Genomic DNA, 13,838 nt, shown 5'->3' on the forward strand with positions numbered 1-13,838 from the left:
GTCTTATTGCTTCCTAGAAATGCCTGAATAGGATAAAATGGGGTTGTTTGAAGACGGTGAATGAAAATGAATCCGACTGTAGCATTTGAGGCCGAAGGTCGGTGGGTCCAGCATAAGGCCTGGGCTGTGTCTGCCGCGGCTCTGGTCCTGACCCCGTTTAAGTGAGCAGGGTAAAGGGAAGGTTCACGTCATATAAATGTGGCCAGGGATGCCCGTGCAACTATGGTCGCATCTCAGGTGCCCACCTAACTAAAGAGGCAGGAAATGTTGGCATGGGCTGCTGATCAGTGGGGCAAAGTGCCGGACCCCTCCTAGAAATATCCTATGTGGCCATTTGGCCTCCTTTAGAAGGGGTTGAAGAATTCTGCCAAATTTTTTAACATCTTATGGGGTCCAGGCCACGACCCAGGCCCGGACGACCAAGTGGGCTCCACTTGTGCTGGCCGACTGGCCACGTGCTAGCTTTCACTGGCCTACCCGATAGATTCTCATGCTGGGGACGAGAAAACTTGTGGCCTGTGAGTCCCTTCCGTTCTGACTGCAGTGTCCTTGTTTGGGGTGGGTGGAAACCCCGCCCACCCCAAAGGGGAGGAATTTATTTGGAGCTACGGAGGTAAGTGTTCATGTTAGTTCTGTGACTCGTTACTGAAAGAAGTAGCAATTGGAGCTAAAGTGGTCCAATGAATTTAGTAGTAGATCTCAGCTGAGGGAAATTTCAAGATGGTAGATAGTTGCATCAGGGAGAGCAAAATACAGCTCACATAACAGGATGGCATCAACACTCTTAATAACCCCCACAAAAATAACTTTCAATTATTTTCAAATTATTTTGATTTTGATATATAGGTGTCATAAATTCTCTGACTTACTGATACTGCCTCAGATCATAATGAGGTGCCATAAATGAAGGCTTTTATAGATCTCTGATATAAATAAATGCATGATATTGATCAAATGGATGACAACTGTATTACAAAAAGTGTCAGTAAAGCATTGGAACTATTCAATACCTTGCATACATCACCATATAGGATAATATCTATTCAGCCAAGCTTTGCGAGTATAGATTTTTTTTTCCCGCCAGTCTTGGCCCTCTATTTAAATTAACTTTATAGCCATGTAGAAATGGTAATGAGAGTCTGTTACAGTGGTTGGTCAACTAAATTGATGTTCATTAAGTAGAATGTTTTACAGTGTTTGAATAAAGAATTATGGATATCCAGAAGTGATTACAAAGCAGAAATCCCATCAAGGCTCTTCTGATATTTTCATGAACCAGAAGTTTGAAACTTGAGTGGTTTTCAGCTGTCATTTCGAACCCCAGTATTCATTGTTACTCTGTTTTGTTTGTTGGCAACAGGTGGAGAGAGGCTGCCGAATGCTCCATCCAGAGAGGGCATGACTACTTCACAATTGTGATATAATAAGTATATCAAGTGATGATCAAGGATTAATTACAAAAATTAGGGCAATAGGCATATATTGTATGGATTGAAAAATTAACCAGTGAGGGAATGTTATTCATCAAATTTTACATACTCGACAAACTGCAAATGGAAAATCTCAACACTTTGCACTTTCAGTACAAGGGCACTGCATAACCTCATTTCCCCTCCCCTCCCCCACCCCTTTTTCTGGCTAAATGGACAACATTTTAAAAGACCAAGAGCCTAAATAAATGTTATACAAGCAGCAGATTTTAAACAAGTACATTTTAATGTATAACTTTTTAATCCTCGTGATATCTGGCACACCTCCTCTGTAACTCCAGCACCAAAGGGCCGGAAATTAGGCCGGGAGCTAGATAGACCAGGTCGTGACTTTGCATGTCAGACTCTATGGCCTTGAAAGGGGTGGAGCCCCATCCGATCCTTACAAGGTCAGTGGTGTGGGAAGGAGCAGGGCTGGGGGCTCCCAACAAAGGGCGTTCTCGTTTCTCCGGCAGTGGTACTCCTGGTAAGATGTACCGGGGTGGAAGTGAACCTCGCATGGGGGGTTAGGCTGGTATGGGTGTCCACCCAAAAAACATGGCAGTAAGTTTTAAAAAAATATTTAAATGGTGACCCCCCTTACAAAGGGGGCCATTGGAAACAATGTTTGACTCGTTACAGAAGGGAGTCTTGATACTGTCTAACACTCTTCATTCTCACTGACTGGCCACAGTGTTACCCCAATATACAGCCTCTTTGATGGCGGATGCCCCATTGATTAGCATAGAAATTAAGGCACTTTCCCCTGACTCTACTTCCCAACGACCCCACAAAATTTGATAAGGTTAGTGCTGGAGTTTGTGGGCGCGTCCCAATACTTATGCTCGCTTGTGCCCACCCCACATAATTTCTGCCCCTAGATGTTTTGTAGGTAGATATTACAGATAGTCTCATTAATACTAAAGGCCGTAGATTTTCTTTGACGTTGTCATGGTGTTCAAAAAATTGCAATCAGTTGTAGCACTCAAATTTAGTTGCCTAAGAAAACTGGGGTAGCTTATATTTCACAAAAGTTCAGTAGGTTGTAGAAAGTTTGAGAGAAAAAAATTCCTGCTGACACTCTCTAAAGAACAAAACCTGAAATGTGTATGCTTTTACACCATGCTTTGGCCTAAATTCAACATTTTTCCTTCTGTTTCAGTATTTGATATGCAAAAGGAAGCTGGAGAGCAAGAAGGAAGCTCTCTTGATCCTCTCCAAGGAGCTGGATACATGCCAACAAGAACGGGATCAGTACAAACTAATGGCTAATCAGCTACGGGAACGCCATCAATCACTGAAGAAAAAGTACAGAGAACTAATAGTAAGTTGCTATTTAAATCTACAAACCCTGTTTGCATTTATTGTTACCGGTTGAATTGTGGGAGGGAGAAGCACTGTTAAGTCACCTTTTGAAGTGTAGCTTTCTCTTTATAGTCAGGGTTTTCATGACCTGAAAAAAGTAAATTAGGAAGCAGTACAAGGGGGTGACAGAGTTTAAAATACTTTTTTAATATTAAAACCCTAGTAGGCCTGCTTAGTACTAGAATATTGTATAGAGCTTAATGTAGCATATTTTTAGTGCCTGATAATTCAATGGGGAAATAATATAAAAGCTTAGCTTATAAGCATGGTTATCACCTTTCATCTCAGTTTTCCAAACTTTGCTTTAAAAACTCAACGTCTTTTTATTCAAAATCTTTTCAGTGGAAAAATGGCCCCAAAAAAATCCCAAAACTGAATGGACCCATTGATGGGAATTTTTAACACCCCAAGACGGGCGGCAGGGGGGTTAAAAATAAAAAAATGCCTGACACAAACTCATCGCGTACGTGCCTGCCGCCATTTTTACAGTGGCGGGTTGTGAGGCGTATCTGTGTCCCATTCTCGAGAGGTGGGACTCTTCATTTTAATATTTAATCAGGCTCCCACAGTGCAGTTCAGAGCCTATTTAAATTTAATGGCTGCAGGCCGGGTTTCCCAGGGCTCAGGGAATCCAGTAGCAAAATTGAGACGGGAAGAGCCGGATCAAGGTGAGTGCTTTTTTGAGCACTGCTCATGGGCCAGGAGGTGCAGGAATTCTCCCCCCTGCCCTTCAAACAAATCTTCTGCCGCGATCCCGAGTGTGTCTCCCCTCCCTCCCAATTGCCAGTGCGAACCCCCTCACCCCCACTTCTGCCCCGCGATCTCTCCCAGTACCCCCTCCCGATTGCTGGTCCAACCTGACTCCCCCCACTTCTGCCCCTGTTCTTCCCCGGTTGGTGGGGATGGTTCCCAATGGTTCTCGGCTGCGGCCTTCTACCGTTGTCAATCTGGATGGCTGCGGTGTGGGAAACGGAGTAAAAAAATTAGAATGCGGTCCTGCTGTTAAATTCGGCAGGACCTCCGCCTTCCTGGAATTTTCTGGTTTTCCCCCCGGAAATACGCTCCTCCGCTCTCTCCTTGCCTCCCCCTAAATTTTTTTTTGTTCGTTCATGGGATGTGGGCGTCATTGGTAAGGCCAGCATTTATTACCCAAACCTAATTGCTCTTGAGAAGGAGCTGCCTTCTTGAACCGCTGCAGTCCGTGTGGTGAAGGCTCTTCCACAGTGCTGTTAGGTAGGGAATTCCATGATTTTGACCCAGCGACGATGAAGGAACAGCGATATATTTCCAAGTCAGGATGATGTGTGACTTGGAGGGTAACGTGCAGGTAGCGCTATTCCCATGTCCCTGCTAACCTTGTCCTTCTAGGTGGTAGAGAACGCGGGTTTGGGAGGTGCTGTCGAAGAAGCCTTGGTGAGTTTCCGCAGTGCATCCTGCAGATGGCACATACTGCAGCCACGGTGTGCTGGTGGTGAAGGGAGTGAATGTTTAGGGTGGTGAATGGGGTACCAATCAAGCGGGCTGCTTTGTCCTGGATGGTGTCGAGTTTCTTGAGTGTTGTTGGAGCTACACTCATCCAGGCAAGTGGAGAGTATTCCGTCACACTCCTGACTTGTGGCATGTAGATGGTGGTATAAACATAATTTAATAGGACAAAGTCAGCATGGCTTTACAAAGGGGAAGTCATGTCTGACAAATTTGCTTGAGTTCTTTGAGGATATAACGTACAGGGTGGATAAAGGGGAACCAGTGGACGTAGTGTATTTGGACTTCCAGAAGGCATTCGACAAGGTGCCACATAAAAGATTATTGCTCAAGATAAAGAATCACTGGATTGGGGGTAATATTCTAGCATGGGTGGAGGATTGGTTATCTAACAGGAAGCAGAGAGTTGGGATAAATGGTACATTCTCGGACTGGCAACCTGTAGCCAGTGGTGTTCCGCAGGGGTCGGTGCTGGGTCCCCAACTCTTTACAATCTATATTAATGATTTGGAGGAGGGGACCGATACAAAGGTGGGAGGGAAAGTAGAGAGTGAGGAGGACATAAAAAACCGACAAGGGGATATAGACAGGCTGGGTGAGTGGGCGGAGATTTGGCAGATGCAATACAATATTGGAAAATGTGAGGTTATGCACTTTGGCAGGAAAAATCGGAGAGCAAGTTATTATCTTAATGGCGAGAAACTGGAAAGTACTGCAGTACAAAGGGATCTGGGGGTCCTAGTGCAAGAAAATCAAAAAGTTAGTATGCAGGTGCAGCAGGTGATCAAGAAGGCCAACGGAATGTTGGCTTTTATTGCTAGGGGGATAGAATATAAAAACAGGGAGGTATTGCTGCAGTTATATAAGGTATTGGTGAGACCGCACCTGGAATACTGCATACAGTTTTGGTGTCCATACTTAAGAAAAGACATACTTGCTCTCGAGGCAGTACAAAGAAGGTTCACTTGGTTAATCCCGGGGATGAGGGGGTGGACATATGAGGAGAGGTTGAGTAGATTGGGACTCTACTCATTGGAATGCGGTAAGGATGTTCCCAAGGATGGGTGAAACTAGAATTAGGGGGCATAATCTTAGAATAAGGGGCTGCTCTTTCAAAACTGAGATGAGGAGAAACTTCTTCACTCAGAGAGTAGTAGGTCTGTGGAATTTACTGCCCCAGGAAGCTGTGGAAGCTACATCATTAAATAAATTTAAAACAGAAATCGACAGTTTCCTAGAAGTAAAGGGAATTAGGGGTTACGGGGAGCGGGCAGGAAATTGGACATGAATTTAGATTTGAGGTTAGGATCAGATCAGCCATGATCTTATTGAATGGCGGAGCAGGCTCGAGGGGCCGATTGGCCTACTCCTGCTCCTATTTCTTATGTTCTTATGTTCTTATGAACGGCTTTGTGGAGTCAGGTGGTGAGTCACTCGCACCAGAATACCCAGCCTCTGACCTGCTCTTGGAACCACATTATTTGTGTGTCTGGTCCAGTTAAGTTTCTGGTCAATGGTGACCCCCAGGATGTTAATGGTGGTGGATTTGGCGATGGTAATGCCGTTGACTGTCGTGGGGAGGTGGTTAGACTCTCTCTTGTTGAGATGGTCATTGCCTGGCACTTGTCTGGCGCGAATATTACTTGCCACCTATCAGCCCAAGCCCGGATGTTGTCCAGGTCTTGTTGCATGCGGGCAGGGACTGCTTCATTATCTGAGGGGTTTCGAATGGAATTGAACACTGCATTCACCAGCGAACATCCCCATGTCTGACCTTATGACAGAGGAAAGGTCATTGAGGAAGCAGCTGAAGGTGGTTGGGCCAAGGACACTGCCCTGAGGAATTCCTGCAGCAATGTCCTGGGGCTGAGATGAATGGCCCCCAAGAACCACTACCATCTTCCTTTGTGCTAGGTGTGACTCCAGCCACTGGAGAGTTTTCCCCCTGATTCCCATTGACTTCATTTTTACTCGGGCTCCTTGAAGCCACATTTGGTCAAATGCTGCCTTGATGTCAAGGGCAGTCACTCTCCCCTCACCTCTGGAATTCAGCTCTTTTGTCCATGTTTGGACCAAGGCTGTAATGAGGTCTGGAGCCGAGTGGTCTTGGCGGAGCCCAAACTGAGCATTGGTGAGCAAGTTATTGGTGAGTTAGTGCCGCTTGATAGCACTGTCGACGACACCTTCCATCACTTTGCTGATGATCGAGAGTAGACTGATGGGGCGGTAATTGGCCGGATTGGATTTGTCCTGCTTTTTGTGAACAGGACATAACTGGGCAATTTTCCACATTGTTGGGTAGATGCCGTGTTGTAGATGTACTGGAACAGTTTAGCTACAGGCGCAGCTAGTTCTGGAGCACAAGTCTTCAGCACTACAGCCGGGATGTTGTCGGGGTCAGTAGCCTTTGTTGTATCCAGTGCACTCAGCCGTTTCTTGATATCACGTGGAGTGAATCAAATTGGCTGAAAGCTGGTTTCTGTAATGGTGGGGCTATCGAGAGGAAGCCGAGATGGATCATCCACTCGGCACTTCTGGCTGAAGGTGGTTGCTTCAGCCTTGTCTTTTGCAATCACGTGCTGGACTTTGCCATCATTGAGGATGGGGATTTTCACAGAGCCTCCTCCTCCCTTTAGTTGTTTAATTGTCCACTACCATTCACGACTGATGTGGCAGGACTGCAGAGCTTTGATCTGATCCGTTGGTTGTGGAATCGCTTAGCTCTGTCTATAGCATGTTGCTGTTTAGCATGCATGTAGTCCTGTGTTGTAGCTTCACTAGGTTGGCACCTAATTTTTATGTACGCCTGGTGCTGCTCCTGGCATGCTCTTCTACACTCCTCATTGAACCAGGGTTGATCACCTGGCTTGTTGGTAATGGTAGAGTGAGGAATATGCTGGGCCATGAGGTTACAGATTGTGCTGGAATACAATTGTGCTGCTGCCGATGGCCCACAGCGCCTCATGGATGGCCAGTTTTGAGCTGCTAGATCTGTTCTGAATCTATCCCATTCAGCACGGTGGTAGTGCCGCAGGACACATTGGATGGTGTCCTCAGTGTGAAGTTGGGACTTCGTCTCCACGAGGATTGTGTGGTGGTCACTCCTACCAATACTGTCATGGACAGATGCATCTGAGACCGTTAGATTGGTGAGGACGAGGTCAAGTAGGTTTTTCTCTCGTGTTGGTTCGCTCACCACCTGTCGCAGGCCCAGTCTGGCAGCTTTGTCCTTCACGTCTCAGCCAGCTCGGTCAGTAGTGGTGCTACCGAGCCACTCTTGGTGATGGTCATTGAAGTCCCCCACCCAGAGTACATTCTGTGCCCTTGCTACCTACCCTCAATGCTTCCTCCAAGTGGTGCTCAACATGGAGGAGGACTGATTCATCAGCTGAGGGAGGGTGGTAGGTGGTAATCAGCAGGAGGTTTCCTTGCCCTTGTTTGACCTGATGCCATGAGATTTCATGGGGTCTGGAGTCAATGTTGAGGACTCCCAGGGCCACTCCCTCCTGATTGTATATCACTGTACCGCCACCTCTGGTGGGTCTGTCCTGCCCGTGGGACAGGACACACCCAGGGATGGTGATGGAAGATTCTGGGACATTGGCTAAAAGGTATGATTCTGTGAGAATGGCTATGTCAGGCTGTTGCTTGACTAGTCTGTGGGACAGCTTTCCCAATTTTGGCACAAGTCCCCAGATGTTAGTGAGGAGGACTTTGCAGGGTCGACTGGACTTGGTTTGCCTTTGTCGTGTTCGGTGCCGGGTGATCCTTCCGGGGCCATAATCTCTTACAGTACTTATAAAAGGGTTTGGGAGAAGATTTGATTCTATCATTAGCATTATTCACAGATATTTTGCCCCGTGTTTTTCTTTCTACATGTGCTAAACATACAGGGCAGAATAGTGTCTGATAGCTGAAGAACATCGGAACAGGAGTAGGCCATTTGTCCCTTGAGCTTGTCCCCCATTCAATGAAGTCACGGCTGATCTGTGACCTAACTCCATATACCTGCCTTAGCCCCATATCCCTTAATATCTTTGGTTAACAAAAATCTATAAATCTGAGATTTAATATCAACAATTGAGCTTGTATCAAATGCCGTTTGCGGAAGAAAGTTCCAAACTTATACCACCCTTTGCGGGTAGAAGTGTTCCTAACTTCACTCCTGAAAGTTCTGGCTCTAATTCTTAGCCAATGTCCCATAGTCTTAGACTCCCCAACCAGTGGTAATAATTTCTCTCTATCTACCCTATCAGATCCCCTTAATATCTTGAAAACTTCGATCAGATCACCCCTTAATCTTCTAAATTCCAGGGAATACAACCCTAGTTTGTGTAATCTCTCCTTGTAATTTAACCCTTGGAGTCCAGATATCATTCTCGTAAATCTACGCTGCACTCCCTCCAAGGCCAATATATCCTTTCTAAGGTGCGGTGTTCAGAACTGAACAGGTGTGGCCTATCCAGGGCTTTGTTTTTTTTATTCGTTCATGGGATGTGGGCGTCGCTGACGAAGCCGGCATTTATTGCCCATCCCTAATTGCCCTTGAGAAGGTGGTGGTGAGCCGCCTTCTTGAACCGCTGCAGTCCGTATGGTGAAGGTTCTCCCACAGTGCTGTTAGGAAGGGAGTTCCAGGATTTTGACCCAGCGAAGATGAAGGAACGGCGATATATTTCCAAGTCGGGATGGTGTGTGACTTGGAGGGTACGTGCAGGTGGTGTTGTTTCCATGTGCCTGCTGCTCTTGTCCTTCTAGGTGATAGAGGTCGCGGTATAGCTGCAGCATAACTTCTACCCCCTTGTATTCTAGTCCTCTAGATATAAAGGCCAGCACTCCATTAGCCTTTTTGCTTATTTTCTGTACCTGCCTATGACATTTTATTGATCTATGTACATGGACCCATAAGTCTCTTTGGACCTCCACTGTTTTGAGCTTTTCACCATTTAGAAAGTACTCTGACCTTTTTAGGTCCAAAGTGGATGACCTACATTGAAATCCATTTGCCACAGTTTTATCCATTCACTTAATCTATTAATCTCTCTCTCTAATTTTATGCTTCCATCTACATTGCTTGCAATGCTGCCTATCTTTCTCGTGTGAAATATGTTAAAATACAGTCCTCCCACAGAAATCCTTTTTATAGCATAGTCTTGGTTTTAATTTGCACGCAAGATTGTCTTGGTTAGATAGAGCAGCATTAACAACTATTCATATTCCCCTTGCTATGATCATTTCAAGAATGTGAGAAAATGGAAAAGCTATCCAATCCACCAAACCCCTTCAACAGCCTATGATTTCTATCACAGACACTGACCAACCTATTTAATCTCCTGAGGAAATGTTGGATAAAGTATCTCTGCTTCCCAAAGGTAAAATAAGGAAAACTGTAGTAGAATATAATATTTTAATATCCTAGCAGTTTTGAAATTATGTTCCATGCAGCATTCAAATGATTGTCTATGTTATCCTTAAAACTGTCAAACCCATCTGAACCAGATATTCATCTCATCCTCGTTTAAAGTGTTAAGAGACAACATTAACAACTCTGAGGAAAACATTATTTCTAATCTTGTCTTACTTGAGGCTTCTTAGTGTTTGAAGGTAAATTTACACACCAACTTTAGCATCACTCGATTTGGTTTCCGATTCACTGACATTGCGGTTATTGTGTAAACAAGGGTCCATCTTAGAAACTTTCCAGTGGATTACACGAGAGCAATGGAAATAAAACCCATAGTAGCTAGAGCTTTCATACCCAACTGCAAATTCCGGACTGCACCATGAACGTGGGATTCTGTAGTTCAGATTTAAAAGTACAGAGCAATAGGGATCTATTCCTAGACTGCCACCACATCAGTGTATCAAAGGACTTCAGTCAATTTCAAAATTGGGAAACTAGATTAGGTTTGGAAAACTGGTGTAAATCAGCTCTCCAAACCTGCAATGAATTTGGAAGCAACTTGTCCTTTTGCTTTTTGAAATATAAACACACTCCTATTTGCATCCTCTAGTTCTGAATTCACAGTCCAAATTAAATAATTTGCTTACATGTACATTCTGCATTACTTCTCGGTATTTAAAAAATCTGGATCATTTGTCATTGCAATCTTGTCAAATACAAACTATTTCAGTTCTGAGAATCTCTCATCATAAATTAGATCCCCAAGTTCATAAATCATCTTGTTCTTCGCTGAATCATCTCCAGTGCATTTGTTTAAAAATATGAGGGCTGAAAATCCCTGGTCCTGTGGTCATTCAAAGGATGTTTCTGGAAAGGCCCTGGTATCCCTGAAACCGGCACACTCCACTGCAGTTTGCACACTTGTGGGACAGGTGGTCGCCCGAGATGCATCCCTAGTGGCGTGGACGTTCACCCATCCTATTTAAATGATGTGACCTCCCTCTGCCCCTGGAAGTTACAGATGAGCACATACCGATCCTTGGGCCACAGATTTTCAGCACCAGGATGTCCTACATTGCCCAAAGTATTTCAAAAGTGATCTTGCCAATGATCGGTACAAAGTTGGAACATGTTGCTTCAGCTTACCCTGAGATGCTTCCTGATAGAAAAATTACCATTACTTTTAAATGAACCTGGCAAATGAAACTATCAAATGCCTTCTGAAAATCCAAGTAGTTAATATCCACTGGATTACTCTCATCAACCAATTTAGTTAATGCTTCAAAGAATTCCAGCAGATTGTAAATCCATGTTCACAATTTCCTTTCCGGCTATGGTGTTATTTAAATGAATATTGGAGATATGCCATAAAATGCTCTTAGGTACTTTTTCACCACCACCAATGTTAGGCTAATTGGCTAAGCCTAGAGTTCATGCCAGGTTCCGGTTTTGAATATTGTTATTAAAGCCTCACCTGTTTCCTCACCCTGTATCATTTAATTCCTTGTTTCTTTCTTTTTGGGAGCATCACACATTTAATGTGTTTGTCAATCATCAAATGTGTAAGGTGGCATATTAAATGTGTCCATAGCATGGAAAATTATGTCACATTTTTCTGATTGGCTCAAGTAACCACTATCCGTTAAGTTATCCATCCTGATTTGCTCAGATATGAACAGAATGAAAAAGCTAGCAATCACCAACCAGTCAGAAAACAGCAAATTACTCAAGACTTTTTCTCACATTCTTTAAATGGCCATGTTGTTTCCTCAGACAGCTGACTATCCAGATGTAGAAAATACAATTTATAACATAACTATTTTAAGTTTTTATGTACTTGTTAACAAAAAAATGGACTTACCTCTAATTTTGCCAATAGCCTGTCAGAAATCTTAGAGGTCTGGGGCTTGAGTTTTGTTCCTTCCTGAAGTTCGCTTTCTTCTACAAGACCTTTCCTCCATCTTTATTTTTGTGGATAAGGGAAGGGGAACTTGTGTGCGCATGTGAACCTTGAGGCCTCTGTGCATGCATGACGTCAGTGCTCAGCGACATTACTGCTGGTCCTCTGCAGCTCCACTTCTACTTCCGCTCTAAAGCATTGGTTACTCCTGTGTCATCAGATTGCTGTAAGGTGCCAGCTTCTGCCGTGGTCCATCCCCTGTTGAGTATTGGGGAAGAAGGTGAGAAATGATATGGAAGGAAACACAAGGAAGATAAAGGTCACATTTTTAAGATACATTTAATTTTTCTACACGATTCGATTTTTTTTTTCCAGGCCTACAACATTCAACATGACTAACCAGCAAATAAGAAATAATAAGCAGAAATAGGATTGAATTTCCAGGGCTTTGAGGGCCAGATTGCGAAAGCTTGGGAGCTGAGGGTTGCATATCCCTGACATAGGAGATCTACTAGAGTGATGTAGATTTTTTGAGCTAAAAGGACAGGAGGAAGAATTTTGATTACAGTCTTCATTTGTGAAGAATTTATTTAAAATTATGAAGGGTTTTGATAGTAGATAGGGAGAAACTGTTTCCACTGGCACAGGGTCAGTAACCAGAGGACACAGATTTAAGTTAATTGGCAAAAGAACCAGGGGGGAAATGAGGAGAATTTTTTTAACGCTGGGAGTTGTTATGATCTGGAAGGCACTGCCTGAAAGGGTGGTGGAAGCAGATTTAATAATTTTTCAAAAGGGAGTTGGATATATACTTGAAAAGGATAAATTTGCGGGGCTGTAGGGAAAGAGCAGGGTAGTGGAATTAATTGGATCGCTCTTTCAAAGAGCCAGCACAGGCATGATGGGCCGTATGGCCTCCTTCTGAGCCTTTTGATTCTATGAAAAGGTTTGGTTTCCTGATTTCTACAATATTTTTGCTCCTCTTATCCCAATAAGGATCTGTTTGGTCTTTTATTTTCTGTCTCCTGCATACATAGTTAAAAAAATTCTTTGCATTTATATTACTGCTGCCTGCAATCTGTCTTCATATTGTTGTCTGTCCTCTTACCATTTATACTCATTTTAATTATGTGTATGGTTCAGAATCTGTTTTTTGTTTCCCTGCATATATCTTTATCAAATATTTTTCCTTGACCTTTATTATATTTTTGATCTTATTCAGCAATTGTGGTCTTGTTTAGGTGTGATTCTCTCTTCCAGAGGGATATACTTGCTTTCCATGTACATTCTATGTACACTGAAATAGTCTAAAAATTTCATTTTATTTCTGTTTTGTTCTTTCACTCCCAGTTAATTTTCCCTGGTGCTCTTTTCGTAGCTGAGAAGTTTGCTTCTTTAGTCTTTGAAGCCTATATTGTTACTTTTGGCCTTGACTTTAATTACAATGTCAAATCTAATTACATCCAATACTCACTGGAACCCAAGTGTTCACCCAATTCCAGTTTACCGATCAGTTGTGGTAGACTGCTGAATACAAAATATAATGTAGCACCTGCTCTTGCAGTCTGTTATCTTGGGTAAGAGACAGATTATCACTATGACAAAAACAAAATACTGTGGATGCTGGAAATCTAAAATAAAGACAGAAAATGCTGGAAATACTCAGCAAGTCAGGCAGCATCTGTGAATAAAGAAACAGAGTTAATGTTTCAGGTTGACGACCTTTCGTCAGTACCACTATGAAATTGTTTCTACTTTTACCTTCTCTTCTGGTTGTCCCTGGTTCTGTTCCACTTCTGGAAGATATAAGATCATGCTCGTCATATTACAATTTCCTTTATCCTCTCTTACTTACCGAAACACCTCTCTATATCTGTTCAACTTGAGCTGGCAGTTTACAGGGGTTCCCAATTAGGATTTGTTACCTTTAACAGCATTAATTTCTACCGTATTGGTATTACTGCGTTTGCCCTTCCACAGTACTATCTTTCCCTTTGATAGATGTTGTAGCTCCCCTTATCAATAACACTGTTTCTCTTCTTAGTTACAGAACACTATGCACTCCAGTTCTTTTCTATCTTCTGCACACTGACATGTTTCTGTGATGGCAATAAGACATATCAGTTTTTTTGTTTTGTTAACCTCATCAATACTACTGTTGATCGGGCTGCATAAATTTGCTGTTAATATGGGCCCAAAGCTAGAATTCATTTCAAAG

The 13,838-nt window shown here is 43.4% G+C and overlaps 1 protein-coding gene across 1 annotated transcript in view; it reads left to right on the plus strand.

Annotated features, from left to right (window-relative positions):
- ccdc149a (coiled-coil domain containing 149a) overlaps positions 1 to 13,838 on the plus strand; it is a 133,142-nt gene that overhangs the window by 17,181 nt on the left and 102,123 nt on the right. Inside the window, exon 2 of the mRNA XM_068001584.1 lies at positions 2,632 to 2,793. Within this exon, the coding sequence (XP_067857685.1) occupies positions 2,632 to 2,793 (162 nt within the window). The remainder of the gene's footprint in view (positions 1 to 2,631; positions 2,794 to 13,838) is intronic.

Source organism: Heptranchias perlo, chromosome 1 (genome assembly GCF_035084215.1).
Source record: "Heptranchias perlo isolate sHepPer1 chromosome 1, sHepPer1.hap1, whole genome shotgun sequence".
NCBI classification, from domain to species: Eukaryota; Metazoa; Chordata; class Chondrichthyes; order Hexanchiformes; family Hexanchidae; genus Heptranchias; species Heptranchias perlo.